The sequence below is a fragment of the Cololabis saira genome, chromosome 24 (assembly GCF_033807715.1).
Source record: "Cololabis saira isolate AMF1-May2022 chromosome 24, fColSai1.1, whole genome shotgun sequence".
In the NCBI taxonomy this organism is placed as follows: Eukaryota; Metazoa; Chordata; class Actinopteri; order Beloniformes; family Belonidae; genus Cololabis; species Cololabis saira.
This window is the reverse complement of record NC_084610.1, coordinates 17,294,628-17,308,257: the sequence shown is the minus strand read 5'-3', so window position 1 is coordinate 17,308,257 and position 13,630 is coordinate 17,294,628. Positions and strand designations below refer to the sequence as shown.

At 38.9% G+C, this 13,630-nt stretch overlaps 1 protein-coding gene across 1 annotated transcript in view; it reads left to right on the top strand.

Moving 5' to 3' along the window:
* The first annotated feature begins 215 nt into the window (after positions 1–215).
* The window catches only part of LOC133425074 (collagen alpha-1(XXVIII) chain-like), a 73,291-nt gene continuing 59,876 nt past the window's right edge, over positions 216–13,630 (top strand). The window contains exons 1-5 of the mRNA XM_061715740.1: positions 216–671; positions 1,658–1,827; positions 6,733–7,307; positions 11,304–11,324; positions 11,412–11,474. Coding sequence (XP_061571724.1) covers positions 1,674–1,827; positions 6,733–7,307; positions 11,304–11,324; positions 11,412–11,474 — 813 coding nt within the window. The 5' untranslated portion in view covers positions 216–671; positions 1,658–1,673. The remainder of the gene's footprint in view (positions 672–1,657; positions 1,828–6,732; positions 7,308–11,303; positions 11,325–11,411; positions 11,475–13,630) is intronic.

Here is a 13,630-nt window from a genome sequence, read left to right as displayed (position 1 = left end):
ACTTTTCATGTTTTTTTTATTATGTAAAGCACCCAGACTTGAAATTCGCTGATCAAATAAACTTGCCATGCCTTGCCTTACTCCACCTCCTTCTTCTGTGACTCATTTGAGATCTGTCTCACAGCTTTGCATTTCCATCTATCCAACTCTCAGGACTTTAATACTTCACGTATTCCTCCAACTTTAATCTTGACTACGGGGTGGGGGCTTGTCATCCTCCTGGTATTCCACTGAAACAAGAGAAAGGACCTTCATTCCTCAGTGTTTATGAGGGATTTATGGACTGATACTGCCTCCCCAGCCTCCACACCCACTCTCTACCCAAAAGGAGTGAGGGAGTTTAAAAAAGGGCCGGCCTTCCTAACGTTTACTGCAAGCTCAAGAATGACTTAAATCTCAGGGAGTCCCAGACTGAAGTTTAATCAAGGCAATGCTGCTGCTGCTGCTGCTATGACTGTGATGCATATGTGATCTTCAGACTCTCAGCCAGGATCCAACTCTTGGAAGACAACGCCGACCTTGATACTCTGCACATGGAACCAAGATCTGAAAGAAGTAGCTCTCCTTCGTCCTGCACGCCACGTCTTTCTTGATTTCTCCCGTTACCTCCAGGAGAGCAACGGTTTACAGATTGCAGCGTTTTTGGAGACTTAAGCCAGCAGGACTGTGAGGTATGCATCCTTGGATCCCGGGGTCTCCAGCATGCACGCTTGTCAAAGCTTGTTCTCTGAGTACTGTGCAAGCTTTTTTTTCTGCTTTTTTTTTACTGAATGTATTGAAATCTAATTTATGTTGATAGAATCATTTAATACCTGATAGAATCATTTAATACCTGATATAGAATCATTTAAAACCTGATATAGAATCATTTAATACCTGATATAGAATCATTTAATACCTGATATAGAATCATTTAATACCTGATAGAATCATTTAATACCTGATATAGAATCATTTAAAAAAAAGTTAAAAAAAAAAGTAGAAATTTTGAGAAAAAAGTTGAAATTTTGAGAGAAAGGTGACATTTTGAGAGAAAAGTCGAGAAAAAAGTTGTAATTTTGATGAAAATGTTGAAATTTTGATGAAAAAGTTGAAATTTTGATGAAAATGTTGAAATTTTGAAAAAAACTTTGAAATTTTGATGAAAAAGTTGAAATTTTGAGAGAAAGGTGACATTTTGAGAAAAAGTTGAAATTTTGAGAAAAAAAGTTGAAATTTTGATGAAAATGTTGAAATTTTGAAAAAAACGTTGAAATTTTGATGAAAAAGTTGAAATTTTTATGAAAAAGTTGAAATTTTGAAAAAAACGTTGAAATTTTGATGAAAAAGTTGAAATTTTGAGAGAAAAGTCGAGAAAAAAGTTGTAATTTTGATGAAAATGTTGAAATTTTGATGAAAAAGTTGAAATTTAGATGAAAATGTTGAAATTTTGAAAAAAACGTTGAAATTTTGATGAAAAAGTTGAAATTTTGAGAGAAAGGTGACATTTTGAGAAAAAGTTGAAATTTTGAGAAAAAAAGTTGAAATTTTGAGAAAAAAGTCGAAATGTCGAAAACGCACGAAAAAGAACGAACGCACGAAAAAAACGCACGCTCGCACGCAAAACGCATTGGATAAAATGGATCTTCTTTTCTAACCACATTTGTGTTCTTTTTAGCCATTTCAGGGAAGTCATGCTCCCTTCTTTGCACTGGCTCCTACTGCTGTTGAGGCTTCAAGGTCTGTGGGCACAGTATTATGATGAAGAAGATGACGAAGATGAGGTGGTAACCGTTAAGAGGAAGAACAAAGTGTTTTCATCCAATTCTTTATCACAAAACGGCAAAAGTAAGTTTCTTGACACTAAAGTACCCAGAAACACCGGTTCTCTTTCTTCTTCTTTTTACCCCCCTATTGATGCACGCACTTGGGGGAAACAAATTAGATACAATTTGAGCGGGAGAGAAATATGAGAAATATGTGCTGCCACAGGTAAAAAGTCAAACACGATACTAGTAAAACTACTCAGTGGAGGAACCAATCCAGCTGGACTGATCATATCTCGTAACCTCTGAGCAATCCATCTCTCGTGTGACCGCTCAGCACTCTGATACCTAAATGTTTTATTCGCTCAGATTCCCATTTCCCCAGGCACATTCCCTCTGTGACATATTTCTGTGAAGATGAATGCGATACCTCCTCAGTCTATATTAGATCTCAGCCTCTTTCCACAACTGAAGGCTGACACTGCGAGCTGAGTTACTTTCATTTTGTCTTTAAAGTGATGTGTCACATTTATGAACTTATCACAATTTTCTGAAAAAGGTGTCAGCCTCTCGTGTCTAAATGGTCAATAAATCACCCCTTCTGAAGGCCTCGCAGATAAAAATGTCTGCCCTACCCTTAAAATCCCTTTGGCTGTGATCAATTGGGGATTTATATTTGCTGGGAAATCAACATAGTAAATGATAAATTAATAAAAGTGTCAAAAACCACCTAGGCAACAACAAATACAAAAGAAATACATTCCTGTATGTGGAGGAAACTTAGTGATTTATTATGAAACAAGAGCAGAAATGGTTCTGATAAAATGCCAAAATGTGTCATTATGTCAATTAGGGCTGGGGATCGATTCAAATGTCAAGAATCGATTCCGATTCTTAAGATTCAGAATCGATTATCACGCTTTGATTCCGATTCAATTCTGATATCGATTTGGGTTAGTGTTAAGTTTTTTCAGCTGTTGCATGAATTATACGACTGTGTAGTTATACAACATATTAATAGTATTGGCAGCTAATGATGCTGTAAGGACCAATCACCTCCTAGAATGCTGATATAACTGCTTTCAGAAACATTTTGTATGGTCAGAATTATCAAACAGATCCAGGGCAGCAAACAGAGGTAGGGCCATATGAAATCATTTTTATTTTTTCCCATTTTTGAGAATTTGGTTTTTAGTATTCTATGCAAATGTAACCCAAGACAGTATATAAAGTAATGAAATATAGACAATTTATGCAATTATAACTGAAAACTTTAACGTTTTCATACCTTTGAACATATTTAAAGGCAAAAACATGGCACTAGTTATGCTGGTGTCCAACAAAACATTCCTTTTTTGGGCATAAACAAAAAAATACCAAAGTGTTAATGTAATGACGAAAAAAAAAATCGATCTTTAGACATACAAATCGATTTTTAGGAATTAATATGAAAATCGATTTAGAATCAGACAATCAATCTTTTCAACACAGGCCTAATGTCAATAATGTTAATAAATGTGTCAATACTCGACTGATAATTATTGAATAATTAAAATGTGTTTCAATCCATCCATCTATTATCTACAGCCACTTCTTCCTGTTCAGGGTTGCGATGTCAGCTGGAGTCGGTGTCTTCAGGCAGGAGGCAGGGGACACCCTGGCCTCGCCACCACTGCATTTCATCAAAATTGGTATCCAATTTGGGAAATGGACTTTGTTGCACATTTAATTTGTTGGTAATTCCAATGGTGCTTGAATTACCAAGGGTGCTCCTCTCACTGAAATTATTCCTCTACGCTTGGTCAGTCGGAGAGAACTGCCAAAGCGGAAACTGGAGGGTGTGTGAGAATTCTCCCAACTATTCTTATTGAATTTTGTGCTTTGGAGAGGGTTTTCAACTGTTTACAACTCTATTGATGTCCTGTGGAAGATACTCTGGGCGAATAGCAACCCTTTTCCAAGGGCTATTAGATCCCTATACAAACAGAGCTCCAGGTCATGTTGCAGGAAGCCAGACAACTGCAGGGGTGCCCTTTGGCACTGATTCGGTTCACAACATTTCCGGACAAAATTCTTAGGAACATAGGAACAGACTATGGGTGCAGGGTTTCCAGTAAAGATTGCATTGTTGAGTTTTGCAGATGATGTTGTCCTTTTTGCTTCATCGAATGCAGCAATTAGTAGTTCAGAAAATACTGAATTGGGGCCGCTGGGTGGCACAGTGGTTAAAAACAAGCTACAGTACCCGGCCTGCAGCCCTTTGCTGCATGTTGTTCTCATTCTCTCTCTCTACCCCTTTCCTGTCTACACTTTGAATAAAGGGCCACTAGAGCCACAAAATCTTAAAAAGAAATACTGAATTGCTCAGTCTGGATTGGGAATGAGTGGAGGTTTTCAAGTATCTCATGACCTTCTTCATAAGTAGGGGTTGAACTGAGATAGAGATTGATAGGTGCACTAGCGCATTATCTGCAGCAATGTCTGTTGTGTGAAGAGAGAGCTCAGCTTAAAGGCACCGTTCTTGAGTTAAAGGATGTTCCAACCATCATCTGAGCTGTGGGTAGCGGCCGAGAGAACGAGGTTGTGAATACAGGCTACTGAAGTGAGTTTTCTTTGAAAGCTGGGTGGGGCCAGCCTTGGGGGATACAGCGGCATTGAAAGAAACCAGTTGAAGTGCTTTATGTCACTGAAGAGATTATCTCTCTCTGAATTTATTTGAATCGAATTTACTTAAAGGGATTGTGACATGAAAAACACATTTTTCTTGATTTTTTGTGTTTTGTTGGGTGTCTTGACATCAATTACACCCAAAAAACAACAAACTTTTAACATTCAGTGTATTGTGTGCTTTCTGGGATTTTCCGCATAACTATGCAAAAACGGCGCATGTGGTTTGGTGGCGGATCGTTACGTAACGATCCGCTAAATCACCGCCCCCTCCACCCAGCTCCCTGTCTCCTCTCCTCTCCAGTGCACCATAAAGGCTGATTTATGGTTCCGCGTTACACCGACGCAGAGCCTACGGCGTAAGGTTACGCGGCGACGCGCACCATACGCTGAACCCTACGGCGTAGGCTCTGCGTCGATTTAACGCGGAACCATAAATGAGGCTTAACAAGGAGCTGTTTAGAGCCTCTTTTGTTCTAATCACCGGAGGAAAACTGCTAAGAAGACCCGCGGCCACTGACTGGACTTAAGATAAGGGGACAGTGCTGCTTGCATGCCTTTATTTTTATGATTGTTTGCTGTGGTTCGCCCTCCTGCTTTTCCGTGCATGCTTCGCCTGTCGCTCCGATGCCGCTGTGAGCGTATGGCTGGAGGAGGAGGAGGTTTGGAGGAGGAGCGGAGCAATGATTGACAGGAAAGGGGGGAAAGGAAGCATTTTTCACGGCGCAAAAAAACACTGTAATAAAAAGCCAGGAAAAGAGTACTAGAGTGAAGTTTTTCTTGTTACACTCTTTTAGACACATTTGAGGGATGTTGGCCAAGACTTTTAATAGTGTTAAAAGCATATTAAAAATGATGTCACAATACCTTTAAACAATACTTTTTTCTCCAAATGGAAATTATATTATTGGAATGTAGTGAAAATGAGAAGAAAATTATCAAATTAAAACTGATAAACAAAATATGTAGGAGAGAGAGATGCATGGTTGAAATCTTCAGAGATCTCCCTAAATAACCTGATGACATCACTGCTCGAGTGGTGCTAGCAGGTAAAGGAGATGAACTATCTAAGTAGAACACATGGATGAACGTGAAGTCAGTTCAACATCTGGGCACAGTAACATGTTCTGGGTCACACTATGTGTCAACAAGTGCGACAATTCAAGTTCTAAAACACATACAGCGAAACTCCCAACAGATTTGTCAGTTTCTGTGCCATAAGTGCTATCCTTTCATGTGCAATTTATCTCACATTCACCTGAGAAAAAAAAGTAATACTTCCTCGTCACGCTCTGTTTTACTTAAACTTCTTTAGCGTCTCCTTTCAACACATTCTGAACTGCTAAAACCTCACAAGCACATAATGATAGAAAGCAGATTTTGCTGATGCTCAGCCAGATGTACCTTCCCAGTCATCTCCATATTTGTTCATTTAACATTTAAAAAACATATATTTAGCTAAGCTAACCGCAGTATGGAAGAGTATTAGGGCCAGGCAGGAGAAAAATAAAAATAATATTTTAGAGGAGGAAGATTTTTTTTCATTATGCACTTCGAGAAAAAAGTGGAAATGTTGAGAAAAAAGTGGAAATGTTGAGAAAAAAGTGGAAATGTTGAGAAAAAGTGGAAATGTCAAGAAAAAAGTGGAAATGTTGAGAAAAAAGTGGAAATGTCGAGATTAATGTTGAAGTACAATTTCGAGAAAAAAGTTGAAATGTTGAAAAAAAAGTGGAAATGTTGAGAAAAAAGTGGAAATGTTGAGAAAAAAGTGGAAATGTTGAGATTAATGTTGAAGTACAATTTCGAGAAAAAAGTTGAAATGTTGAAAAAAAAGTTGAAATGTTGAACAAAAAGTGGAAATGTTGAGAAAAAAGTGGAAATGTTGAGAAAAAAGTAGAAATGTCGAGAAAAAAGTGGAAATGATGAGAAAAAAGTGGAAATGTTGAGAAAAAAGTGGAAATGTCGAGATTAATGTTGAAGTACAATTTCGAGAAAAAAGTTGAAATGTTGAAAAAAAAGTCAAAATTTTGAGAATAAGGTTGAAATGTTGAGAATAAAGTCGAAATTTCGTGAAAAAGTCGAAATTTCAACTTTTTTTTGAAATTTTTTGAAATTGTATTTCAACATTATTCTCGACATTTCCACTTTTTTCTCAACATTTCCACTTTTTTCTCGAGGTGCACAATAAAAAAAATCTTCCCCATATTTTTTCTCCTGCATGGCCCTAATACTCTTCTGTATCGCAGAGATTGGAAACTGATGAAAACATTATTTTTCACCAACAACTGTTTATTAATGGCTTTAACCTTGTTCTTTTCAGATGCCGTTAATGAGGACTGCAGTTTGGAGCTGGCCTTTCTCATTGACAGCTCAGAAAGTGCCAAGGACAACCATGCCCAGGAGAAACGCTTCGTCTCGGATGTGATCGACCGGCTGCAGGGGATTCGGCTGCAGACCAGTCGCGGACTCAACTCTCGCGCCGCCCTACTGCAGTACAGCAGCCACGTGATCGTAGAGCAGACCTTCAAACAGTGGAGGGGCAGTGAGGACTTCAAGGCCAGGATCGCTCCCATCGCGTACATCGGCCATGGCACCTACACCACCTACGCCATCACCAACCTGACCAGAATCTACCTGGAGGAGTCGGATACCAGCAGCATCAAGGTGGCCGTGCTGCTCTTTGACGGCGTGTCACACCCCAGGAACCCGGACATATTTTCAGCCGTGGCCGACGCCAAGAACCAGGGCGTCCGTTTCTTCACCATAGGAATCACACCCGAAGCCAAAGCGGCCAGCAATATTGCAAAGCTGCGTCTGATCTCTAGTTCCCCAGCGTCCCGTTACCTTCACAATCTGCAGGATGTAGGCATCGTGGACAAAGTCATTAAGGAGATTGTGAGTATAAAATAAATCTCTTTCCTTTGCAAATAAATATAAAAGTTGGAATTTCCTCGCAAGGGTTCACTGAGGTTGAGCTTTTAAGGATTTGATTTGATTTTTTTCACCTTATGTTTGATGAATATGTAAGACACGAAGGGTGAAACTCAGCATCCCTCCTTGGCCTTTACTCTTGGACACTTTTGCACTGTGTCTGCTTACAAATTGAAAATTACCTTCAAGCCCAGTAAGATCCAAATTCCTTCAATTTCCATGCTCAAGAAACTTAAAAGCTTTGCTGAATTTATAACTCTTCTCTACTCAAAGAACCAAACATTTACGTTTTATCCTGGGTAGACAATTGCAGTGGTGTATCAACCCTTTACAAGGAATTTGGTAGCTTCATGACAACTGAGTTTTCCTTTTTCAAAAGAGAAAAATGTAATTTAACAAGAATCTCATAAACAATATTAAATCTGGCAGCAGTTGTTAAATCCCTCTCAATACAGTTTCATTAAAGAGACTTCAAAGAAACAATAACATGCTTTTGGTATTCATGCTTAGACTTGTGCATAGCCACTGGGCAAACATGGGCACTTACATCGCTTATGAAATTGCATGTATGTCTGATAATTGCTCTTTGCAAGAGGGTACAAATTTATAGCTAGATAGTTTTTTCAAAAGGTAATTATGAAGACAGATATTTGTTTAAGTCTTCTTCCTCTACCTCTGTTGGTATCAATTACTGTTGGATTGCTGTGTGCCCTACAGTACCTGCTGTTATAGCAACCGGTCTGTTAACTTAGATTAATACTTATGTCCACAACAGATGGCCTAAAAGTCACCATGGCTGGCTTTGACAAAGGAAAAGTAGGCCATTTTAAATTGTTGCTGCTGACTTCAATGACTGGGGTTACTTTTATAGGCCACTTCATGTTTTAATCACAAAATGTGCTGCACAGCAACATTCTAGAAGAACCAACGGACTGCCGGGGTGAAACATATGCTCCACATTAAAGCTCTAAATATCGCAAGAATAGGCATGCACGCAACTTCATTTCCAACAACTCCCTCAAACACTAATTCCGAATCCAGTTTTGTTGACACAGATGTTATGCATCTAAATATGATAAAGGGAAACGTAATACAGAACTTGCAGTCACGCTTCCTAAGCATTGACTTTTGACAGACGGCATTCTGCTGGCATGCAGGAGCCCAGCAGCAGCGAGAGTCAGACTTTCATCTCATCATTTCCTTGTATAGGCACCATCTGTATGTCATAAGCATGTGCCTCTGTCCTGGCTGAGAAATTGTCTTTTATCTTTACTCTCAGTATTCACCTAAAACAAGCAGTGTTTTTTTTTTTTCGAGCAAGGAAAGTGGGTGCAGTGTCTGCTCATCCCCTCCAGTTACAGAGACATTCCCTGGATGCTTACTGGGGCTGTTTCACTCATTAGTGTGTGCGGTTTAGGGCTGTCAATTACACTCTTTTGTAGAAAATAGAGTCAGCTTTGAAGTTAAAATTAGTCAAAATTGAGGTTCTAATCTTTACAAGAGAAAATATGGGCCGGATGATTTGTTACATTTCCCATCTGAGAAAGCCTCTATGGTGAAAATGAAAACAAAGAAACGACATGTTAATCGTCAACCAATCGGCCATCTCCGTTGACCGTCATCAACTCACTCACAGCTGCCAGTTTCTGACACTAACTGATAGGGATGGGCGGAAATACCAATTCTACTCCACCTTTGTAACTATAAATCTATCTCGCTCTCAGATCCGCCATGTTTGTTACACAAAAACGTCATCAACGGGAATTTATCCTTTTTTCTTTCTTTCTGGCTCATTTCTTTCTTTCTTTCTTTCTTTCTTTCTTTCTTTCTTTCTTTCTTTCTTTCTTTCTCTTTCTTTCTTTCTTTCTTTCTTTCTTTCTTTCTGGCTCATTTCCTTCCTTGCTTCCTTCCTTCCTTCCTTCTTTCCTCCTGCTCTCTACTTCCTTTTTTCCTTCCTCTTTTCACCCTCCCTTCCTCCTTTCCTTGTTTTCTCCCTTCCTTCTCCCCTTTCATTTCCTTGCTTCCTTCCTTCCTTCCTTCCTTCCTTCCTTCCTTCCTTCCTTCCTTCCTTCCTTCACGTATGTTGTGCGTGGATTTAACACAGAACCATAAATCAGCTTTACACAAAAACGTCATCAACGGGAATTTATCCTTTCTTTCTTTCTTTCTTTCTTTCTTTCTTTCTTTCTTTCTTTCTTTCTTTCTTTCTTTCTTTCTTTCTTTCTTTCTTTCTTTCTTTCTTTCTTTCTTTCTTTCTTTCTTTCTTTCTTTCTTTCTTTCTTTCAGGCTCATTTCCTTCCTTCCTTCCTTCCTTCCTTCCTTCCCTTCCTTCCTTCTTTCCTCCTGCTCTCTCCTTCCTTTTTTCCTTCCTCTTTTCACCCTCCCTTCCTCCTTTCCTTGTTTTCTCCCTTCCTTCTCCCCTTTCCTTCCTTGCTTGCTTCCTTCCTTCCTTCCTTCCTTCCTTCCTTCCTTCCTTCCTTCCTTCCTTCCTTCCTTCACGTACGTTGTGCGTGGATTTAACGCAGAACCATAAATCAGCTTTACACAAAAACATCATCAACGGGAATTTATCGTTTTTACCGCAAGATGACAAATTCTTATCGTGAGGAATTTTTTTGACGGTCGTGAACGTTAAAACGTCCATTCCTACTAACTGGTCTAAAGTTGCACGTGGCATTCTCAAATAAAACGTGAGCCCTTGCAATTCAAAATGTTTCATAAACTTACTGAGTCAGAGCAAGGACAATTTCACAAATAAGGTGCTTTGAAATGTTGTAACCTGGTAAAACACAATTTCTTATCTCTATTTAACAGTAAACATTCATAGCATTGGAAAGGACAAAGTAAGTGAACCAAGTGATGCCTTCAAAAGGGGACTCAAGATTTTTTTGTTCACCAAGGCATTTGCCTAACCTCAGTAGGAACTATGTATTTTTTATTTTTTATTCTCTTAGCTGTGCATTGGTGAACATGGTCTGACTTTCTTTTTTTTTCTTGCAATTTTGGTCCATCTTATTGTTTCTTTTTTTTTCAACTTGTTTTTATTGTAGCATTTGGAGATTTGATTCAAATATACAGTAAAGTGCGTTATAAATCAAATTTATTGTTATTATTATTATGAACCCTTGGAGCTTCAATACTAAAAGGAAGCAAGCCCAAATCATGATACTAACTCCACCGTACATCAAAGCTGTAATAATGTTTGGATGTTGCCAAGATGCTCGTTCTTTTTCAAGAACGGCATCTTCTCTTGTTTTGTCCTGTTAGGAACCCCTCCCTGTTCAATGGCTTACATACGGTAGACTCATGAATAGAGATGTGTGTCTTCAAGTCTTCAGTTGCTACTTATGGATTCTTTTTTTGGGGGGTAATTGAAGACTTTTGCAGGACAGTCACATATAGGACATTTAGGCAAAGCAAGGCAAGTTTATTTGTAGAGCACAATTCAACACCAGGTAATTCAAAGTGCTTTACATCAACATTAAAAGCGGCAAGACACAATTAAACAGTAAATAACAAATAAAATGATAAAAAAAGAGGTAAAATAATAAAAAGCACAAGTAGTTAAAAAGTAAGGGCAGTAGAATACAGCAGGTACACATCTCATTCTTACAATGGCAAGAATTACGTTTCTATACGGTCAAAACGTACAAAGACTGGGTCAAATACAGTATACAAACTGAATTTGTTGATTAGACTCAAGGTACGTAAATCACACGTTCAACTAGCTTTCATTAAATGAATTATTCTGTGTTTCTTCTTAGTTTTTGGGTGCGTTCAATAAAGACCTGGGACTTGTGCATTACCAGCTTCAGCACATATTGTAGTGATCTTGATGAAGATCTTATGTCTGGCAAATGTAGAAAAGCAGATAGTTTCAGAAGGTTTGGACAGTTTGTTATGATCAACCATATGGAGTTATGTTATGATTTTGAACTTGTGATGTTTCTTGTCCCACAGACAGCGCTGGCAGATGAAGGGGTAAGTCTCCAGACTGGCAGCCACTCCACTAATATCTGACTACGCCACTCCGTACTCCGTCTCATGCTACTTTTCCTGTGTTTGAAGTGTCCTCTGGCCCAGAGCACGTGTGCATGTGAGAAGGGTGAGAGGGGATCGTCTGGCCCTGCTGTAAGTACTTTATTTATGTCTATAGTCATGCACAACCACAATACAATTCAACTCATTCATGTAGTACTTTTTGTTGTAGTATTAATATGCTCAAAATAGAGGGAATGCGCATGACGTCACAGATGCGACTTCACAGCAGGTTACGTCCACTGAGTGGCAGAAAGACTGAGTGGCAGAAAGACTGAGTGGCAGCGTAAACTTTCAGTTTGTGCAACTGGAAAACATCTTAAATGGGAAAAAGCTGTTGTGCGATCGACTGTACTCATAGATTTAGCAAGAAATCGAAAAATAAGCTTAAGAGAGACAAATTCTAACTTTCTAAATACCAGGTCGATTCTTCCCTGATGTCTATGTTTTATCGTTCTTTCATCGAATCTGTCATCACTTTTTCTTTCATTTGTTGGTTTCAATCCTTGAAGGTCAAAGACAGAAATTTGCTCAATAAGGTTGTCAGTCTAAGCAGTAAAATCATCGGGTCGGCTCAACAAACTTTACAAGAACCTAATAAAAAACAGCTGGAGGCAAACTCCATGTTGTCTGCTCACATCCCTTACATCAACAGTTTCAGTTTCTACCATCAGGTACACTGCTTAGACTCCCTTTTGCAAAGACAAACCGATACAAACACTCCTTTGTTCCCTCTGCTATTGTTCTTTTAAATGCCGGAAGGAAAAGGTAGCGAGTGAAAAAGCCTTCACTCTCAAGCTTAGGTCTATACTACGATGTGTAACCTATTGTAATTTATTATGTATATTTTATGTATATTTAACATTGTGTGCTTCTCCTGTCGCGAAACTAATCGCCCCCTTGGGGACAAATAAAGTAATTGATTGATTGATTGATTGATTGCACAGAAATGTGGATTTGCGGTTCCCATTTTGTATCAGGTAATGTTGGATTTTTGGGTAGCTAACGTTAAATGGTCAAATCCTAAAGTTCAGTGTCTTCATCACTTTAATTTCACCAACAAATCCTGCCTTGAAGTAGGACCAAGCGTCAAGACTTTTGTATGCCTTCAAGCTTTGCTTCTTGTTTTTCCCCGTGTAGAAATTAAGTACATATAAATATCAGGAAACTCGATTCGTGGCCAAATATTAATGTCCATGGACCACTGGTTCTTCTGGTAACTGTATGGGTCACTGTCAAGTCCAACTGACTTTAATTTAAGCCCATAATCGGCTGTTATCCCGTCTTCTCCACTAGTTGCAGCCATTTTTGCAAATTATGTTTTGCCACTCAGTGCTAGTAAGGGGGCTGGTCCAGTGGGGAAGTGACATCAATGCATACCCTCTATAGCCTACTAAGATTTCAAGGTGCTGAATACATTTACTCTGGAGATTTTTTCTAACGTCAGCTCTGTGTGATGTCACAGAGAGCGTAGTTTCCTTATATGGTCGTATTATCCTGGCAGTGTACATCCATAAGTTCAAGAGATTCAGCAGTCATTTTTTTAAGCGGCAGTTTATGACCAAGTAGCAAGGATTTAGTAAGTTTTCAATTCTTTTTTGTGAGAGAAAAGTTAGCAGATCATGGCTAGCAGATTTTACATGACACTCGGTGGGAGACCCCTGAAGCTGAAAGTCTGCGCTATTCCAACACTAGAAACTCACAAGTCTGAACTTTAAGAGGTACAAAAAGGTCCGTGTGCATTTTAGTGCAAGCCTCACACTCTTCCCTGCCTCATGCTAGCGAGAAATAAAAACACACCACATGAAATCACACAAAAAAGCAATCAATTACCCTTATCATGCCAAGACAACTTCGACTGCTTGCAGCTTTGGTTTCAAAACTAGTTGGTGACGCCATAATCCGCTTTTCTATTTCTTGGCTGCTGAAGTTTTTCTGACTGTCAGGAAATGTGAATACAGAAAACTTATATCAACATTATGAGACGGAAAGATGGCGCAATCCTTAATGTTGGACTGCAGAAAGAATTGAATGTGTAAATATTGTGTTGATATGCTGAAAATGTATGTGTTTGTGACTGGCAGCACTAATTGGCTACTTTGCACATTGGCAAGCCTGCACAAATTTCATCAGCCAAAAGACAAATCTGTTCATTCTTTAGGAAGATTTTTGGCTTTTATTGTTCAAAAATTATTACTGGGTTTTGGAGTTATGTTGGGTGCAAAACTTCATACTAAGAGGTACCAGAG